This window comes from Ambystoma mexicanum, chromosome 4q (assembly GCF_040938575.1).
Source record: "Ambystoma mexicanum isolate Mex_15411 chromosome 4q, UKY_AmexF1_1, whole genome shotgun sequence".
NCBI classification, from domain to species: Eukaryota; Metazoa; Chordata; class Amphibia; order Caudata; family Ambystomatidae; genus Ambystoma; species Ambystoma mexicanum.
The window spans coordinates 323240312-323259409 of record NC_090928.1 but is presented as its reverse complement, the minus strand read 5'-3'; the positions used below and the strand labels follow the sequence as shown (position 1 = coordinate 323259409).

At 45.7% G+C, this 19098-nt stretch overlaps 1 protein-coding gene across 5 annotated transcripts in view; it reads right to left on the bottom strand.

Annotated features, from left to right (window-relative positions):
- Positions 1 to 19098, bottom strand: part of BIRC6 (baculoviral IAP repeat containing 6) — a 3097233-nt gene that overhangs the window by 2658932 nt on the left and 419203 nt on the right. For all 5 annotated transcript variants that reach the window (XR_011268132.1, XM_069607902.1, XM_069607904.1 and 2 more), the window contains exon 15: positions 3487 to 3618. Coding sequence is in view for 4 of the 5 variants with exons in the window: in XM_069607902.1 (XP_069464003.1) it covers positions 3487 to 3618 (132 nt within the window). In the remaining variant the exon portion in view is untranslated. The remainder of the gene's footprint in view (positions 1 to 3486; positions 3619 to 19098) is intronic.

Here is a 19098-nt window from a genome sequence, read left to right as displayed (position 1 = left end):
TCAGACATCTGAGCACAGCCTATTACCCATGGTGTGTGGTGCTCATTTAACTACCTTGAAAGGATGATTTTGGCCTTCCGGGATTATAACTTGCACCTGCAAGCTCTGCACAGTGTCAAAGGGACCCAGAGGATGCCAGTAACAGTCTGCCTGGAGGAAGCATTGTCGTAGCTGTCAGCAATGGGTTGGAAACCAGGAGTGCTTTCTTAAACGTTTTCCTTCCAGACTTTGATAGGTAGAATAGGTTATAGAGGAGCAATTAGAAAAAATAGGAGAGATGGAGTACCATGGTAGAAAGGGGGAGCGGAGGGGGAAGTGGAAACAAGAATGCACAAGGGGCACTGGGGAGTCCTAGCAGCAGATCAGGGAAGACAATTGAGGTGAACAGTAAGTCAGGCGTAAGGGGGATAGGCAAAGTAACAGTAGAAAGGCTGCACAAAGTAAAGAACAGCAGTGTCTACAGAAAGTATTTTGATGTGACTTTCAAATTAAATATAACTGTAGAAGGCATTTTGGACTAAACCTAATGGTATGCGGACAACACGCAACCTTTTCTAAGAGTTTATGCACAATGGAAATGCCACTAAGGTTTCGCCACAATGTTTAGAAATCTATATAAACGAGTACCTATCACTACTGAAAGGATACTACACCTCTTAACTAAATGACCCCTCAAAGGAACTACGACCACCAGAATGCATTGCGTTTAACCTGAAGGCTGTAAGAAACTTTCTTGCAAATAAAACATTTGTTGGCAGATTCTGTAGGAAGATCCTTCCTCGTAAGAAAATAACACCCAACCTATGTGGACAAATTTTCGCCTGCTAATCAAGAAAGCCCGCCCACTAAGAAGACCAGGTAACCAATAGGACCCCGTAGTCTTCTTTGACACTTTTAAAGATGTCGGAAGAAACTTAAATTGATTCTTTTTGATCGTTTCTTTATCAACAGTTACTATCATCTCTAAGAGAAGGCCAGAGGATTCCTAACTTGGCCAAAGCCCACTTGTAACCCCTCACATTGACCACTCCTGAAGAAAGTCCCAAGACCCACAGAGGACTGAAACATGTCGAGAATTTTTTTGTCAGTCTAATTAAACTGTCTGAGTGAATTGAATATTCCAGTGAAGGGATGTTCTAATTCTAATAATGGAATAGAGTTAGAATAGACGAATAGAAAAGATAACGAAGAATCATAATCGGAACTCTGATCTAGAAGAACTATACAACAGGGATTTAATTAGAGATCAGTAACGTCAGTAGCTAAGATTTTTTAGAATTGATTGTGCATGAGGTTTGTCTTTGTTAATACGATACATATGTATCTTTTTAGAGGGTCTAATCATGTATTTTAGACAATTTTGTAATTTCTATTAAAATTTGTACTTTTTGAACTAATTGATGGCATTCAGATGAATGGATAACTGTTGATAAAGGACCAAGTCCTATCTTTGAGTCTTGTGTAGTCTTAAGTCCCAAAAACAAGATAGGACTCCACACTTGTGGAATTTGGGCTCTCTCCATTGTATTCCCTATGCAGAGGGTTGTTGCACAGCCAAGCCCAAAGACTTAATCTTCGCTTTAGAGGATTGAAACTTCTGCATAAGTCTGCCTTTGTCCCAAAAAGGTTATGCCCAAAGGGCAAGCCCAGGAGCTTAACCTGTACATCATGAGCAAAGTGAGACATCCTCATCCAGGAGGGACATCACACCACTGGCCTTGGGGCCATGGAGCAGCCCACAGAATCAGCTGCCTCAAGTCCTGACTAAGATTTGGCGGGGAAGGACCCCCATCATCCTGCGCCATGGCAGGAAACACTTCCTTCATGTCGCCTTCAGGGAGGTGATCAGCCACACCGGTTACTACGCTGCATTCCAGAGAACAAAAGAAAATGTAGCCATGGCACAGGAGACACTCGCTGCTAAGAGAGCTAGGCTGCTAGAGGCAAACACCCCGTTGCCCCATGTGTCTAGTCCCTCACTCGCCCAGTCAGGGGGAAGCGGAGGAAAAGCAAGGAATTGGCAGTAGCGGCCTGCACTACCAAGATCCAAGGGAGGCATGGGTTGACAAAAAAGCCAGATCTGAGGAGGCTGGGCAGAGTTTCTTTGCTGGTTCCCTGTCGACTGAAATTTCAGACAAGATCACCAAAATGCATACAAAAAAATGTGTTAAGTCTTCAATCGCACTCAACACAAGGTGAGTTTTTGGAAGTATGTATTTCATATAAAATAAGCGGTCCTCCTGCCTAAACAACTCCACTAACAGTCACTCATATTGCAGAAGAGCCCTTCTTAAGCCATGGACAGAACCTAGAATGTTACCAGATTCCCCTGTAGACAGGATAAATAGTCCATTACCAAAACAGCACAAGTGTGCTGAACCATCTGGACTGAATGTAAAAACACCCAGCTGTAAATACACCTACAGCAGTTTTACATCCATATTAAAATGTAAACACCTAACCGTATGATTTCATACAAAGAAAACTAAAATATGTTCACAGCTTTTGAGATTTAAAATGGGCAAGATTTAAAGAATCTCTTTAAGGATACCTACAAGCCCCCTACCCCTCCCCCCAAATGAAGTGGTGGGTTAACTGGCTATCTTTGCTAACAAATAGTTGCTTATTGAATCACTTTGTTGCAAACTAAGAAAAGAGCGCGCACAAGCCTAATAGGTTTACCCTGTCCATTTTTAATAAAACAATGTTTCCATTAAGTGCTCTCTAATTATTGCTCAAGTATCTATGTTTTGGTGGCCTATGGCTGTGGTTTAGAATAGTTTTCCAACCCCGGATCTGTGCATTTGTAATTTATAAATACTATGCCCTAGAGTGTGAAATACTGTCATTTGCTGCCGTTGGCTCACAAATCCCATTTTCACTGTATTAGTGTCAGATTCCCTTTTCTTCAGACCTTCTCTTTATAGGATGTTTGCCCATTACCAGATAGAGGCACTAGAATGTAAAAAAAGTGGCTTGGGCCTTGTAGGAGGAAAATACGTTTTTATGCAGGCATTAGGTCTTGAAATTATTAGAAAGTCTGGTTCCCTTTCTCCCTCAACTCCCCTTGGCATAAGTTGTGTACCTATCCTTAGATAGTAGACCAACATTTAAGTATAGGGGTGAGGAAGTCAATGACATTTACTGTTAGTAAGTGCATTGTCATGCTACAGGTACTTGCTAAAGTACATATTTTAAGAGGTCTACATGTGTACAAAATATGCATATTTTCCAGTAGGGTGTATTTTCTGCAGATAAGTGTGTAAACTAATTGCATCTCTGTCACCCTGCTTCCTCTTCCAGAGAGTTGAGCCTGAATGCTCAGTCACTTTGCATACCTTTAAGAGGCATTCTTTGCATCTGGGTGAGTGGGGAGGAGGCGGGGGGGGGGGCTTTGCCCCACCACAGGGTTAGTGGCTTTAGATTCCTTAACAGGCAAGGTCGAAGAAACCTGCAATAACACCATTCAAGTATAAAAAGACATACCTTTGATAAGCTTTGGACTTGTAAGTGTCAGCATCCCAGCATGCCCTGAAAGGTCAAGACCACTTGCTAGCCATATTGGTCCACATAGGATGTCTTCTTTGTGATCTTCCAAAAAAGGGCATAATCTTGAACCTTAAATTCGAAAATAAACCATGAAAATTAATCAAAAATGTACATAACAAGCAGAAGCATAAGTAAGTAAACAGTCGATTCTTGAGTCTTAGGAAAAAGTTAACTTTTGGCAAAACTAGATCAGACAACTTCGGGGTAACCTATAGAGTACTTCACATTACTAACCTTTGGTAACATTGGTTTTTATGGCCAACGTGCTTCCTAAATAGATTCTACATCTTTTGAAGATCCTTCTCTTAGTTCTCTGGAAGGGGTCAGGAGAATGAAGGCAAAACTGGGAATCATCTGCATGTGTGTTACAGTGATAAACACTGCACTATATCAGTGAATGCGTTTAGCAAGTTCCCAGAGCTTTGTTACAAACTCCATTGTCTCTATGTCACAGTGAACTGACTACTACCAACGCCTTGTAGGAGCAATCTTCCAACCTCTGGATGTGGTGCGGGATTAACTTCTGCCAGTAAAGAAACAGAACACACTACAAGCAAGGAATGAAGTGCAACTCCAGTAGAGTTCGATTTTAGGGGGTGGGGAGAGGAGGAGAGGAGGGGTGGAGTTTCTGCAGTCCCTTGACCTTTTTGCAATAAGTTATTTCCACCAAAGTCCCCCTGCAACAGAAACCCTTTTTTGGCTATGGTCATATGGTAACCCACATGGCTCTGACGGGTACTTTTTAAACATCCCATTCTGGTCATAGGGTGATTATATCACTCCATATTGGTTTTAGGGAGTAATCATGTGGCAGCTACAATTTAGTTCAGGCTTCACCAAGGGTACAAGCAGATATACCGAATTAGTAGCCCAAAGCATCCTACTGGTAGCTATGAGCTTTTATTGTCCTGCTCCCAGCCATTCTATTTTTGGACCATTATTTTTGGGAGAAAACCACAAGGAAAGCCTAAAATAGTTACGAAAACATGGGTTCTTCTGAGCCCAGCACTGCACCCACTACATTGTTGTCTGGTTTAGACCAGTCCCCAATACTAGCCATGCCAGTATACTGTTAAGATGGATTTCTACAATCTGGCCTGGTGGGCAGGTAGGAGGTCACCCTAGTTTTAATTAACAGAACTCCAAGAGGTTAACCAAAACCCAATCAAGGTAAACGTGGCGAACAGTAAAGTCTATTCTCGTGCAAGTGAGTGGGATCCAGGGTCCACACAATATGAATGTAGACAAATGTATAAAAATAGATTTATTCTAGGCCTTTATGCACTAAAGAATGAAACTAGCAGGTGATACGGCACACTACTCAAGATCTATATTTATGATATTTTGTTTATTTGTAATGCACTGTTGCCCAAAGGCATCAGGGCGCACATATACACAAGAAAACAATCACAGCACGCAGGAGGCAGGTATGGATGATGGGAGGACAGGATGCCTTTAGTGTTTTTTTGAAGCTTCTGATGTTCATATCCAAATGCATGGTTACAGGGAGACCATTCCATATTATGGCTGAGCAGCTTGCAAATGACCTACCAAGTCCTTTTGATCTTTTGAAAGTGGGGAAGGTAACACGCTTGGTGTTCGATCTAAGAGACATTAAGGGTTCATACCATGAGATAATTGGTCTCCGGTAGCTTGGGGATTTCCCATAGAGGCACTTGTGTAGTAGGTTGGCCGCTTTAAATTGACATCTAGCCACGACAGGGAGCCAATGTAGGCCCTACCGGTAGGTCGAGATGTGGCACCTTCTTGGGACCTATGACAATCCGGACAGCGTCATGCTAGACTGTTTGTAGTCTCTCGATACCTTTTATCAGCGTCCACTATTAGCGCACTACAATAGTCTATTCTAGACAGAATGGCTGCCCGGGCGATTGTGGCGCGTTCTCGGTAAGGTACGGGCGAATATTCCTGAGCAATTTTAGGCGATATGCACAGTTTTTTGTAGCCAGGCTCACATGGGAATCTGCACTCAAAGCACAGTCCATTTGCACGCCGAGTGCTTTGATTTACTTTTTTACATGGATGTTACATTCCTAGATGGAAAACATCTGGTAGCAGGAGTTGAGTTTAGCCCTTGCTTGGGAGGATCCAAAGATGAGTAGCTCTGGTTGCCCTTAAGGCACATTGTTCTCTACCATCCATTAATCCACTAGATTCTAGGTGTTTTGAAGATTCTGGCTATCAGTTGCATAGTCCCCAGAGATCTCCTAAGACCAACTGAGTGTCATCTGCATAGTTGGTCTAAAACACTACAGGAGACAGCACAGGGATATGATATACAGATTGAACTATATCGGGGAGATACAATCCCCTTGCGGCACCCCACAGGTGGACAGAGTGGGATCCGTAAAGGCACCCCCGCAGCAGACTCTTGATTGTCTCCCAGTCAGGAAGGAGTGGACCCACCTGCATGTCATTTCAGAGCAGCAGCAGGCATTTTTTAAAGCATGTAAGAGTCGCTTATTGTCCAGTAAATCGAACACGGCCGATGGGTCTAATAGGACCAGGAGGCCAGGTTGGACCATAGTTCATAGTGCTCAGCATGTGGGTTTGAGGATCGATAAGGGCCGTCTCAGGGCGATCTTCCATTAGAAAGGGAGTTGGGGGGGCAAAGGAGAAGTTTGAGAGGGCAGACTGAATTTATTTGAGCAGTGATCTGGTCTTGAATTTTGTCCCTTGCCTGAAGTATTTCTTCTTGAAAGGCTAGTTGTATTCTGGTGCAATCTGTGTTAGACTGTGAATGGCGTCAGTTGGGCTTTTCAAGAAGCTTTAGTATTTCAAACAATTTCTTTGGTTTATTGGCCTCAAAATGTGTTTATTGTAGAAGTTATTTTTTTCGGCTCCAATCATATGCTTGCATACATTCACCATGGGTACTTAAAATGCTTTCAAATGATTTTAACATCACATGAGCTCAGTAAATGAATGCAGTAAAGATGGAACCAAGTCGCATGTGAATTATTACTAAGCAGCCCAATACCTATGAAGAATGGGACTGTGTGCCCAAAAGTCACAGGAGTCGCAATGCTTCGGCCTAGAATGTAGGCTCTGTAAGTTAGTTCTACTTTTACCTCTGTTAGTGATTGTTCAAAGATGATATTCAACAAGTACATTTTGTTATCTTTGACAAAATACTACCCAGGTCTGGTGACAAAAGGGCAGTGGAATCGAATGGAATATTAGGATACAAAGGGACTGGTTCCCAATGTTATCCTATGGAGGACAGCAGGGGACAAATGCTTTGCGTTTACTTAACCTTCCGACTAACTTTCCATAGAGGACTAGATGGGCTGAGTGTGGAGGATGGGGGGGATGGGGTGAGGGGGCTGGGGGGGGGGTTTAGATGAGGCACCACACTTATGACAGCAGGTGTCTTTCCTGTTGTGGTTGAAGAAGCTTCTCTAGGGCAGGATCCCTTGGGGCTTGGACACTGAAATCCCCAAAGAAGGCAACTTGTACCACCAGAAGCCAGTGCTGACGTGCTGGGTGCAAACGTGGCACTGGCTTCTGGTGAGGTAGCCCATGAGAGAGCTAGTCAGTCCACTGGGTGGTCCAGGGACACTTCTGAAGGCTCAGGATGGCTGGATCCTTGAGGTGTCGAGACTAGTTTGTCCCACTAGTCCGCAGACCGAATCACCACTCGGGGTCTTTGGAGATCAGGTAGTCCAACAGGGATTCACAGGGCCAGACACAGGAAGGGATGACAGGCCTCTTCAGGAGTCTTCAGACCTTTCCTCGTAGTTGAACAGCCGACTGATTCATGGCTCCAACGCTGATCTGAAGAAATGGCTGCAGGTGCCCTCTCATCCAAAATTCAGCCTGGAAGCAAGTCCAAACCCACCAATGGTAATGATCTGCACCAAACAGTCAGTAGTTGTCCAACCAGGACAGCCGGGACACAAAGTGCACCAGTGACTTATCCAGACAGATTATTGTGAATCTTACCCTTCCTGGAACGGTATTCCCACCTGCCTTGAAACCGCCGTTGCAAGTCCCTATACCTACCCTGCAACAATCTTCTATGTGGCTATCCGTAATGCTGTTGAATACACGCTTCCTAGCTGCACACACGAATTCCAACAACAACTTGCTTGCTACTCGGACGCCCGACCTCCTTTCCATTACAGAAACATGGCTTAATGGAGCCTCTGCTACAGTACTGATTCAGGCGTTGCCAGATGATTATAGAATAATTCACTTAAATCGCCCTTCACTCCACCCTGATGGCGTGTGGCAATGATTTTTAAATCCAACCGTGGGGTTTCACAAGTTCCTTTCCTCCACTCGGTTCCCATGGAATCACTAATGCTTCGCTGTCTAGTCTCCCCCACTTATACGTGCCATCTGTTATCTACGCCCTCCTGGGTCTCATTCTGGGTTTCGTGATCCTTTTCTGGATATGCTGGCTGACCTTCAGCTGAAGTTTGGACTTGAACTTAAAATTTAACGGCCCCTTTGCCCCAATATATCAGCATTTTGTTTAATCGCCTCTCTGATTCGGGAGCTCCACCAATTTGTGACATGCCCTACCCATAAATTGGGGAATACACTGGATCTGGTGTTTGCCAACAAAGCGGAATTAATCGCTTCTCCATGTGGAACCCGTCATATGGTCTGACCATTATCTTCCGACGCTCACTATGAACTCTCCACGTATACCCCCCAAAGATCTTCCTCCTAGAGCCCTTCGCCGTAACGGTCGCTCTGCATACCTGAAGGCCTTGGTCTCCTCTGTAAAGGCCAACTGTGGAAATGCTCATGAGACTGATCTCTCGCTACTGGCCCGCTCTCTCTCTCATTTCTTCATTTCTAAAATTGATACTATTCGTCACAATACTTTGCTGTCTTCCCAGGCTATTGCACTAGACAGTACTGTTCCTGAGATTATCCCGACAGCTTGTCCTCTTCAATGGGCGGCGTTTCCAACATTCACGAGTCCTCGATTAGCACAGCCATCAACCAACTTAAGTCAGCTGCCCCTTCGGACCCGGTGCCATTGCTAGTGATTAAGGCAATTTTTACTGACCTTCTGGGTGAGATCTCCAAGGCCATTAACAGGTCTCGTCAATTATGCCATATTCCCAGTGAGTTGAAACACTATGGTTATTCCTCTTCTTAAGACCTCTCTTGACCCTGCGCTTCCCTTCAACTACCGCCCCATATCACTGTTGCCTTTCCCGATGAAGCCTCTTGGGGGTTTTATATCCCCCTCTTCTCTCCTTGTTCTCGGAAACGACAGACTATGTTGACACTTATCAATCCGGCTTTTAGTCTGGCTGGGGCACCGCGAGCATCCTGGTATCCCTCCTGGATGATCGGACTGGTTTGGTCGACGCAGGTGGGGTGGGGCCCAGATCTTGCTCGATTTTCTGCAGCACTCTATACTGTTGACCACACTAGCCTGCCTACCCCATGCCGGGATTGCTGGCCAAATACTGGCTTGGTTTGCTTCATTCCTTGAAGAGAGACGTCAAACCCTCTCCTTATCCTCGTTCCTCTCCGTTTCCTGCTCCCTTTCCTGTGGTGTTCCCCAGGGCTCCACCTTGTCCCCGATACTTTTTAATATCTACATTCAGCCACTTGTGTGTCTCATCCGCTCCTTCAGCATTATAGGTTATTCGTATGCGGAAGACAACTCCTGATTTGGTTAGATCTTCAGCAGGCTGAGATATCACGCCTTTTTTGCTGTCTCTCTGCCATGGGAGATTGGATGAACCACAACTGGCTGAAACGTAATTGTGACAAGACAGTAGGGTGGGAGGCACCAGGTGGGTGCCTCCCACCCCCGATCTTTCTTGCCACCCTTCCTTGGCTCCCTCCCTATTCCAGTCATTACCGTCAAGAATCTAGGGGTTGTAATCTCCAACCATCTCTATGGAGCACCAGGTCTCGGCGGTCTGTAAGGGAGTACACTTGCATCCTGAGGGTCAGGAGGAAAGTACTATCTCCCACCCCCTCATTCCCTCAAAATTCAGACCGCCAGTCATAGCTGCCCTGGTTCTGAGTCGGTTGGACTACTGCAACCCTCTTTATCTTGTGCAGCCTAAGGTCTTGTTCAGAGGTTTCAGCATCTTCAAAATCTCGCTTCCCAGGCGGCTACTGGCTCCCCGTATAGCAGACATATCACTCCAGTCCTGCGTAGACTCCACTGGCTTCCTGTTTCATTTACCCTCTTTCCGCCGTTCCCATTTGGGGCATTCTTTCTCAGTGGCAGCAGCTCAGCTATTCAATGAACAACTGCTCACACTCCGTACCATCTCTAGTCATCTACAATTCAGGAAATCCATGAAAACCTCTGTTCTAAACTACAGTACCTCAGCTGCGTGGGCTTTCAGCGCCAAAATACTTTCGGGTGGTAGAGCGCTTTATAAACTTTGCTAACCTAACACAATAAAAGCAAATGTGCACACTAAAAAATAATGCAAACATTGTAAAAATGTATCTGCTGCCACTAGTTTGTCTTTAGGCTCATAAAAGTAACCACAAAGTGTAAAGCTACAGTGAAACAAAATGATCACCCCAGTAAGGAGTGTCTCCTCCTCAACACCTAGACCATCACGTCGCCCTCACACCACCTGACTAGATAGATGCTGTCTGACCCTCTCCTCCCTGCCACCCTATACATTTGTACTGCTCTGTATATCTGTTCTATTGCCTCTGTAAAGCACTACATTGCTTCTCGAAGCTAGGTCTGCGCTCATTACCATAATAATACCTGTTGCACTGCATTGTAAGATGCGGTGTGCAAGGTTAAAGTGTTACACAAATTTAACATGTAAAAAAGGGAAATATGTTCCCAGTACTGCATCTGAAGGACAGATAAGTTTCCCCATAACAAATGAAGGCTTTGCTCCCCTGCCCCTCAAAAAGTCATAACCGGTTCAAAATCAAAGCAAAAAGATTGGGGGTCCATAGAAACAATGGGAGGAAACGTTCTTAATATACCTACTGTTTTGAACTTGGTATATGGTTGTTTTTAGGGCTCGCCCGATTGGATTGCCACCAAAATCTTTCAGTGCACGCGTTTGACGGCTTGCATATACGAGCCCATAAATGTTTGGCTATATCTAGGGGATACTCAAACCCTGCCTCAATTCTGCTAGGATATAGGGAGGCAGTTTACATTCCTGCTGGATTATTTTCTCCAAAAATATGCTTCTGTCACAGTTTTAGGACCTGGTCTGGGCATACTGGCCGATTCCAGTTTCTTCACTGTGCGTGCTCTGGTTTAGATTTTCTTGGTTGCTTGACATCGTTCCTAGGCTGTCCTCACCCTACCCGCTGTCCTTTACACCAGAAGGGCCGGGATTCCTGACCTGGGAATTTTACTACTGTCTTCAGGTAGGTAGATTCCATTGTCCACAAGAGTGAATGGACTACTGTAGTCTGTCTGGGCTGTCCTAGGTCACCACCACATGCATTTTTCCTGTACAATCGTTTTCTGCTGGTTGTCTTCTGCCCCATCTCTTTTCGCCGTTAAGCCTTCTGAATCTCATCGGTTCGGTTCTTCATTCTACCTGGCTTCACATTCATGGTCTTCACTCCTGTCTGGTGGGTTGGTCCCATTACTGTGAATCCCATTTGTTCTTTTGGGTTGCCTGCATAGTCAATGGTCTGATTTTTGAACTCTGAATGACAGGGTTCTGCAACTCTACCTGCAAGAGACCGACAGTTTTGCAGCTCCAGAGCCTTTTTTTTTTTGTTGGAGCTGGAACTGCAGTCTTCCGTCCTTTGTTCCAGTGAGAGGTGCCCAGGGGTTGAAGATACTAGGATTCTTCCGGTCTGGTGCAACTTCAAGATGCAATGCCCGTCAGCGAAGAAGTGCAGATTTTAACAATGCAGACCTCTAAAGGACACTTAACATGGAAAAAGGAGGGTTACAGCTACAATCACTTGTCTTCAAATCCCTCCATGGTCTTGCCCCCCCCTACCTTTCCTCCCTTCTTACTTTCTACTCCCCTTCTCGTTCTCTTCGCTCTGCTGATATTTTCTATCTCCTCCTCCACCTACCTGCGCCCCCTCCTGCTCTTTCCAGCTCCTTGCTCCATTCGACTGGAAGCCCCTGCCCCTCCCCATCCGCTCTTGCCCATCCTACCCTTCCTTTCGCTCTTCTCTAAAATCTTATCTTTTCCATTCCCCCCCTAACACCTCACTTCCTCTCCTACTTCTCCCACCGCCCATGCCTCACCTCTTACTCCTTTACCTCTCTACCCTCTCCCCTCCCTTCCCCCTAACTGCTGCTTTTATCTAGTCTTATTTGTCCCCCTCTTCCTCACACCCTCTCTCCTCCCCTTTCACTTCTGCTTGTACCTCCACTCATACCTCCCATTCCCTCGCACGCCTCTGTCCCTCTCCACTCCCTCCTTACCTCAGCAATAATGTAAATTGTTCCTTGTACTGTTTGAGTTGTGATTCAATTGCCATTTTATGCTTGTATTCTTTTTGTTCTCATGTAAAGCACTTTGGATTAAAGCGCTATATAAATTCAATAAAATACAAATGACAGGCGTCCTTCCAGTCATGGTCATAGAAGTTGCTCCAGGACAGGTTCCCTTGAAGTTAAGCAGCAACACAGCTGAAGGTCTACGGAGATATAGCAGAGGACCAGGGCATTGTCGGGCCGTACACTGCAGGGGTTGCTGGGTCACTTAATGAGTCGTCCAGAGGTCATCAACGGGCTGCTCTTCAAGGGATTAGTGTTCTCTTATCCAAAAATCGAGCTGGAAGCAAGTCGAAGCCCACCAATGGTAAAAGTATGCACTATTCAAACAGCCACTAGCCGTTTGAATCAGGGTCAAATACTGGTTTCACAAGTGATGTGCACTCGGAAGACAGACACCTGCAAAAGCAGCTGCTTTCCCATGCAAGTGCAAAACCTTAAGGACTTTGCTGACCTGAGAAGGCAGCGAGTTGGAAAAACTCCAATACGGCCAAAATTTCAGGGAACGTCCATTTTAGGGCACTAGCTACTTTTAGTAGCCATACACTCAACGCAAATGGTCACAACAAAAATAATGCAAACATTGTAAAAATGTAACTGGTGCCACAAGCTTATCTACAGGCACATATGAAAGTACCCACAAATTCCACATGCAAAAAGCTACAATGATCCAAATGTATGTCCAATGTAAGGTGTTCGTGTGCAGTGTAAAAAAACTCATAAGGGAAACTAAGATTCCCAGTATTGATAGTCGGAAGGACTGATCAGTTTCCCCATAACAAATGAGCAAAGGGGAAGTGAAGCTGAAGGCTTTGCTTACCTTCAAAAAGACCAGACTGGACCAAAAACAGAGCAAAAAAAACTGGAGATCCATAGAAAACTATGGAGGGAAAGTTTCACAAATAAAACCTTTCCTAACAGGTGTTAGACCTGCTTCCGAAGGCTGTCATGCCCGCTCCCTGTCTGGTGGGTTATTTAACACGGGAGGCTTACCACCTGCCTGATCCTAAAGCCTGTCAAATTCCTGCTATACAGAACACAGTGGTGAACGCCAAACTTAAGTTGACCTTTCGGAGCTTGCATATGAGGAAGTCGCAAATGCCCAAGATCGATAACTTATGAACCAAATCTTTTGTCATTAATCAAAGGATCTTTGGGATTACCAACATTGAGTTGATAATATGGATAGAAAAGAGTCTATAGAAGCATTGCGAAACAAGGTGCTCGCATGGCTACGACTAAGAACTGGGCCTGAAGGGGTCAGATTGTCGGACCTTAAAATCTTACGCAGGATTGACCGAGCGACTGGTGATCGCAACAAAAAAATGAATTTTCTAGTGGGTTGTGGGCTCAGCACTTTACCCTCATGTCAGATCGTGTAAATTTCTCCCATTGGGACCATCGAATAGTAAATTGATACTCTGATGCCCCCTGCTTGAACGGTTAAACCTTTATTCCATGCTTAACTGACCCCCATATGCCACAACCAGATTATTGCGGTGTAGTCTTTCACAGTTTTTTTGGTGCTTGTGCTGCTTCCCATATACTTGTATCCTGTTTTTCCTTTTATGTTTATATATTTTTTGTTTTATTTGTTCTGTATGCGCCATCATGCCTCTGGGTCCATTATGCACGGGACAAATGTAATAAAGTAAAGGACTGGGGCCAGTAGGAAGGCCTGTAGTCACAGGGCGTCCTTGAAAAACATCCCGAACCTAAAAGGACGATGTTGCAGCACGCCCAGAGGCCGGGCAGTGTCAATTTCTGGGTTAATAGCTTTCAGTGGGTTATCCGCCTTCTTGATGAACAGGTTACTCTCCTTCGATGGGCAGGTCTACTACCTTAGACTACACTTTTGGATGGAAATTGGTTGCCTTGAGCCAGTGTAGAACATTGTTTCCTATACGTCTGAATCCAGTACCTGTAATATCAACTGCCACAAATTGTGTGGGCCGAGGCTCCTCACAAAGGAGGCCAAATGCTTCATCCTTGTGATCTGGAAGGAAATCCAATATTGAGTATCTTAAACCATAGCTCCCCGTCATAGCGAGACAGGATAGCTATTGCATTAGCCGCTTTAATGGTGGTCGCGGCAGTGGAGGCGAGTTTCCCGAAGGAATCCAACTGCTTACCTTCCTTGTCGGGTGGAAATGCCACCGACATCCCAGAGTCCAAACTGGGCTGCGTACATGGACACTAATCAGGCGCCTTGTACTTCTCAAAAATCGGTTCCTTTTGGGAGGAGCGGAAACGGATTTCTCATAGTCAAGAGACAGTCTTCCCAGATGTCCTTGAGGACAGGTATGCCACAACAGACAGACTGTTCACTCCGCAGGTATAAGGAGCCTTCCTTCTTTTGCTCCTATGGGACAAGATCGAATTGGCAGCCCAGGACAGGAGCGCGTGCAAGGAAGCAAGGTCATCAAAGGAGAATCTCTGAGAGGAGGCGCCTCCCGCGCATCATCCCCTCGTACGACATTATAAAATTATGCCACGGTATTAGTGTGGGTGGACCCATCACCTTGAGACATTCTACTCTGTATCAGTAACAAAGAGGTTGGTAGGAGAAGCAAGAGCAGATGTGCAGGCATGTGTAGGGTGCACTGTAGGAGGCACAGGAGCAGGCAATGGGCCAGCAGGAAGCTATTCGCATGGTCTCAAAGATGGAGCAGTAAGCCTATGCTGCAAAGCGGAGACTAGAGTCTGCAGCAGGAATAGAATGTGAAAAGAAAGGTCACAAGGTTACAGTTGGGCAGGAGCCAGCTTCTGAGATGGCCCTGGAGGAACAGAAATCACCATTGGGGCGGCATAAACGCTGAAGTCTAAGCAGAAGTAGACAGATAGGCCACATAGATGTCTTCTACGGCGATGACACCCATCAAGATGACAAGATCTGCATCACTAGTAGGTTAAAATGTGTCCTTGTGTGGAAATAGAGGGTCCAGGAATGGCAGGAAGGTCAGTTAGGACCAGTGTAAACAGCAGATGAGTTTGCATAGTGCTGAAAGTGCAGAGGAAGAATCCCCAGCTTAAGAGACCTCACAAAGCCATAGACAATGCGTAATGCATCTTTGCTGTGGATGAGGTGGTCACAGATGCCAATGGGATTCGGTGCACCGCCTGTGTAGTAGTCACCCAAGTCCTATTGACTGGGTCAATGGAACAGAGGACTTGGTCTGCTCGAGAGTCATCGACTAGGTAGTAGACTAAGATGCAGTGAACCGACCAGAAGGTGGTGTCGACGAGTGGTTCTTGCCAGAAGACTAGTAGACCAGCAGAAGATGTGGACAGGCTTTTCGTAGCAGACAATGCAGCAGTCTGAGCGGATGAGGTTGTCACCAACGGGATGAACAAATAACTTACCTTTTCGGTATGCTCTTTCTGATGGATTTTCCTCTCACGGATTCCTCCTCCACGATATCCCTTATTCAAGCGTGGCTTTTCTCTGGAAACCTTTCCACTGCCAAGCGGCACAGCGCAGCTCTGCGTCGGCACTGTCCGACACATCTAGGACACCCTGCGCTGTATATTTCGTGATGGTCAGTATATATAGTGGAACTGATCCCCTGTGACCTCTTTTCTACCCTTTTTCCCCCCTAGTACTATGCACTATGAAGACGAGGGACCAAATGTACTGGCTTCCCGCAAGAGGGGCGGGAAGGGCGTTATAAATACGCGACTAAGATAAACTAGGCAAACAACTACGCAACTAAAACAATTCCTGTAACAGCGCCTCGATGCCCGCGGGCTGTGTGAGCGCTTTAAAAATGCAAATAAATAAAAATAAATGAGGAATCCGTGGGAGGAACATCCATCAGAAAGAACATTAACACAAGCTTAGTAATTTGCTCTTGGATTGGATTCTTTATTCAGATTCCTCATCTATGATGGACTCCCAAAACAATATGTAAACCTGGAGAGGGGGGGAAAGCAAGACCACCTAAAGCAGAGGGCTGTCCTTCCAAAAACAGCATCCTGGCACCCAAGGAAATCCAAGCAGTAATGCTAAGCAAACCTATGCAACAATGCCCATGTAGCGACCTGGCAAACATCCAGGACTGGGACTACCGACTGCAGGACAGAGGTGGTAGCCACTCCCCTGGTAGAACGAGCTCCGAGACCCTAAGGCACATTCTTCCCTGCCAGACCATAGCATTCCGAGATGCAGAGAATGATCCACCTGAGCAGGGTGTGTTTGGTCACAGCCCTGCCAGCACGAGAACCAGCGTAACCAACGAAAAGCTGGTCATCTTTCTTAGTCTCTCTAGTACAAGAGACATAGAACTTATGTGCCTGTACCGGGCACAGCCGATAGAATCGTTCCGCTGCCTTGGAAGGGTGAGAGGAAAAAAATACAGGAAGACGGATCTTAGGAGAGATAGAAATCAAAGACCACCTTAGGCAAAATGAAAGGTAACACTCAACGTCACCTTCTCTTTGGAAAAACCCAAATAGGGAGGTGAAACAATGCCTGAAGCCCTCACCAGTCTTGTGGAAGTGATGGCAACCAGGAAAATCACCCTAAGGTTGAGCAATCCAGTAGAACAGGAAGGAAGGGAATTACACAGAGTACCCATAGGAAATGTTAAAACTAAATTCAAATCCCACGCTAAAACCACAAACTGGCAAGGAGGAAACTGGTGACACAAACACCGCAAAAACTGCATAACAGTGGAGATTGAGAAAAACTAGCCCTATACCAGTGACCACTTGAATACAGAAATAGCAGCGAGGTAACCCTTTATAGTGAAAATCTACAGGCCCAGGCAGGCCAAAGATGGCAGAAAATCCAATACATGGGATAGAGGACAGGATAGAGGATCCAAGTCTCTCGCCCGGCACCAAACCAAAGATGTACACAACCTGTAGGCAAAAATGGATTACATAATAGACCTCCTAGCTGAAAGCAGCACAGAGGACGTTGTCCAAGTCCCACTCCTTGTATCTCAGCCTCCCAGTAGCCAAGCATGGTGGCTCAGGCTGTTGAGGTTTGGGTGGAGGAACCAACCCGAAAGGGAAACCAAGTCGAATCTCCTTGGAAATCACCAGGGAGTGCAAATGGACATGTTCAGCAACTCCTGATACCACGCTCTGGTCCCAGTCTGGAGCGATCAGGACAATGCGGTTCTGAACAGGCACAGTCTAGTGAGAATTTTTAAAAAACGATAGCAGGCACCCCTTTCTAGAATACAGGGAATGATAACCTGTTCTGTGTTTTTTTTGCCACTTGAGAGTCAATAACCATCGCTTTTTGCTCAGTGTACCTTTCAGAGATGGGAAATATTTGCATATCAATCTTTGTCCCACCACACATGGGCAGTCCAGCATCGAAATGCTATGCCAATTTCCTTCTGAACAAGAGTACCTACAGCAACCCCATAAACGTGTTGGGCCTCATCAGTGAGGTGGAGCTATGCCTCCGAGCACAGTGAGCAGGTAGTCCACGTCTGGGGGTCCCCCAGGTAACTTAAGGAGACCAACCCCAAGTTCCTTGCAATTTATTTTTAAAAAAAGTTAGCAGGTGCCCCTCTAGAAAGAACATGGCATGATAACCTGTTCTGTGAGAACCAGCGGAATGACCGGGATTAGTGGGAACACAAAGGAAGTTTAAAGTCCACTTGACAGTCAATGCGTCCTCCAAAGCAATTCCCTTGAGCAGAACAATTAGCACTTCCTGTGGATGCTGAAAGCGAAGAAGTACACGAGGAGTCCCCCCAACTGGAGATCTCCAGAACTTCCCAGCAGAGCTCCCACCCGTGGAAGGCTGGTTTGCTCAAGGCATCTACTGTGACATTCAGTCCTGCCAGATGAGCCGCTATCCTCCAGAGCCCGGAACCAGTTGCATTGCTTCTTTGCACAGAGGCAAGCACTCCACACCACCTCGGTTGTTGAGGTAGGGTATGGCCACTATGTTGTCCATTAGGATCAGCACAGTTGTGATTCACAGAGGGGAGGGCCAGCCTGATCTCCCTCAGCTCTATCAAATGGATGTGTTCCAGAGACTCAGACCACAGTCCGCTCACCTCAAGGTCTTGCAGGTGAGAACTCCAACCAGTCAGAAGTCTTAGTTACTTACCTGTAACTATTTCTCCACCATTGTTCCGTTTCATAGATTCACATACTTGAATATTCCCCGTCAGACTGGGAATCCTCAGTAATTTAAATTATACACCATATTAAAACGGCTCCTTCAGGAAATGCTACACACCCAGCCCTATAGGGTCTGTGTAGCCTGTCACTTGTGCAGTCCCTCCACCTCCTTTGGTCCTTTTCGACACCAACCAATGAGGTGGCAGGGCTTGGGTCCACCCAATTCAGGCATCTTCAGATTTTTAACCGTATAGGCTGACGGTTGATGACTTACTGGAGAAAAGGAGCAGCAACTTCCCATGGGAGGAGGGCAGGCGCATATGAATTTATGATAGACAGGTAACAGACTTCTCCGGCATTCGATCTTTTATAGATCAATATGTTTGTTTTATTATTTATAATGCGCATCATACCCGGGAGTAACGGGGCGCAGCAGTTACAAGTATATGCAAGGCTTGGTTACAACAGAAAATATATAAAATGTACATACAGGTTATTAATTACAAGGAGGTATATACAGAAGGTACCCAATTACAGGCGTGGGATACAATAGGGTGTATACAGATACAGACATTTTACAGAGGCAATATAAGCAAAGGTTGCAGGTGTTTGTGGCTATAGCCAGGTGACTACACGTATACAGGTAGTGAGAAGGGCAGTTGTAATTACCACAGGGTAGCAGATCGAGAGACGCTGGAAGGATACGCTCCATACAGGCTTAAGGTATCGCAGCAGTGAGTCCTAGCTGCTTGCTGAGCAGGAGTTATCATTTAATGGTCATTAGATTTCAGCCACATAATTTTGGATCTGAATTTCTGGTAAAATTGGTCTATTCTCAGTGTGGGAGGGAGGGAGTTCCACAATTTGGCTGCTTTCACGGGGAAGCTGTTGCCTCCAATGGTAGACCATTTGAAACTAGGTATGGAGAGGCAATCTCTGTTAGCTGATCTTAGTGGTTTCAGGGAGGTCTGTTTATGGACTCTCTCGGCCAAGTAGAT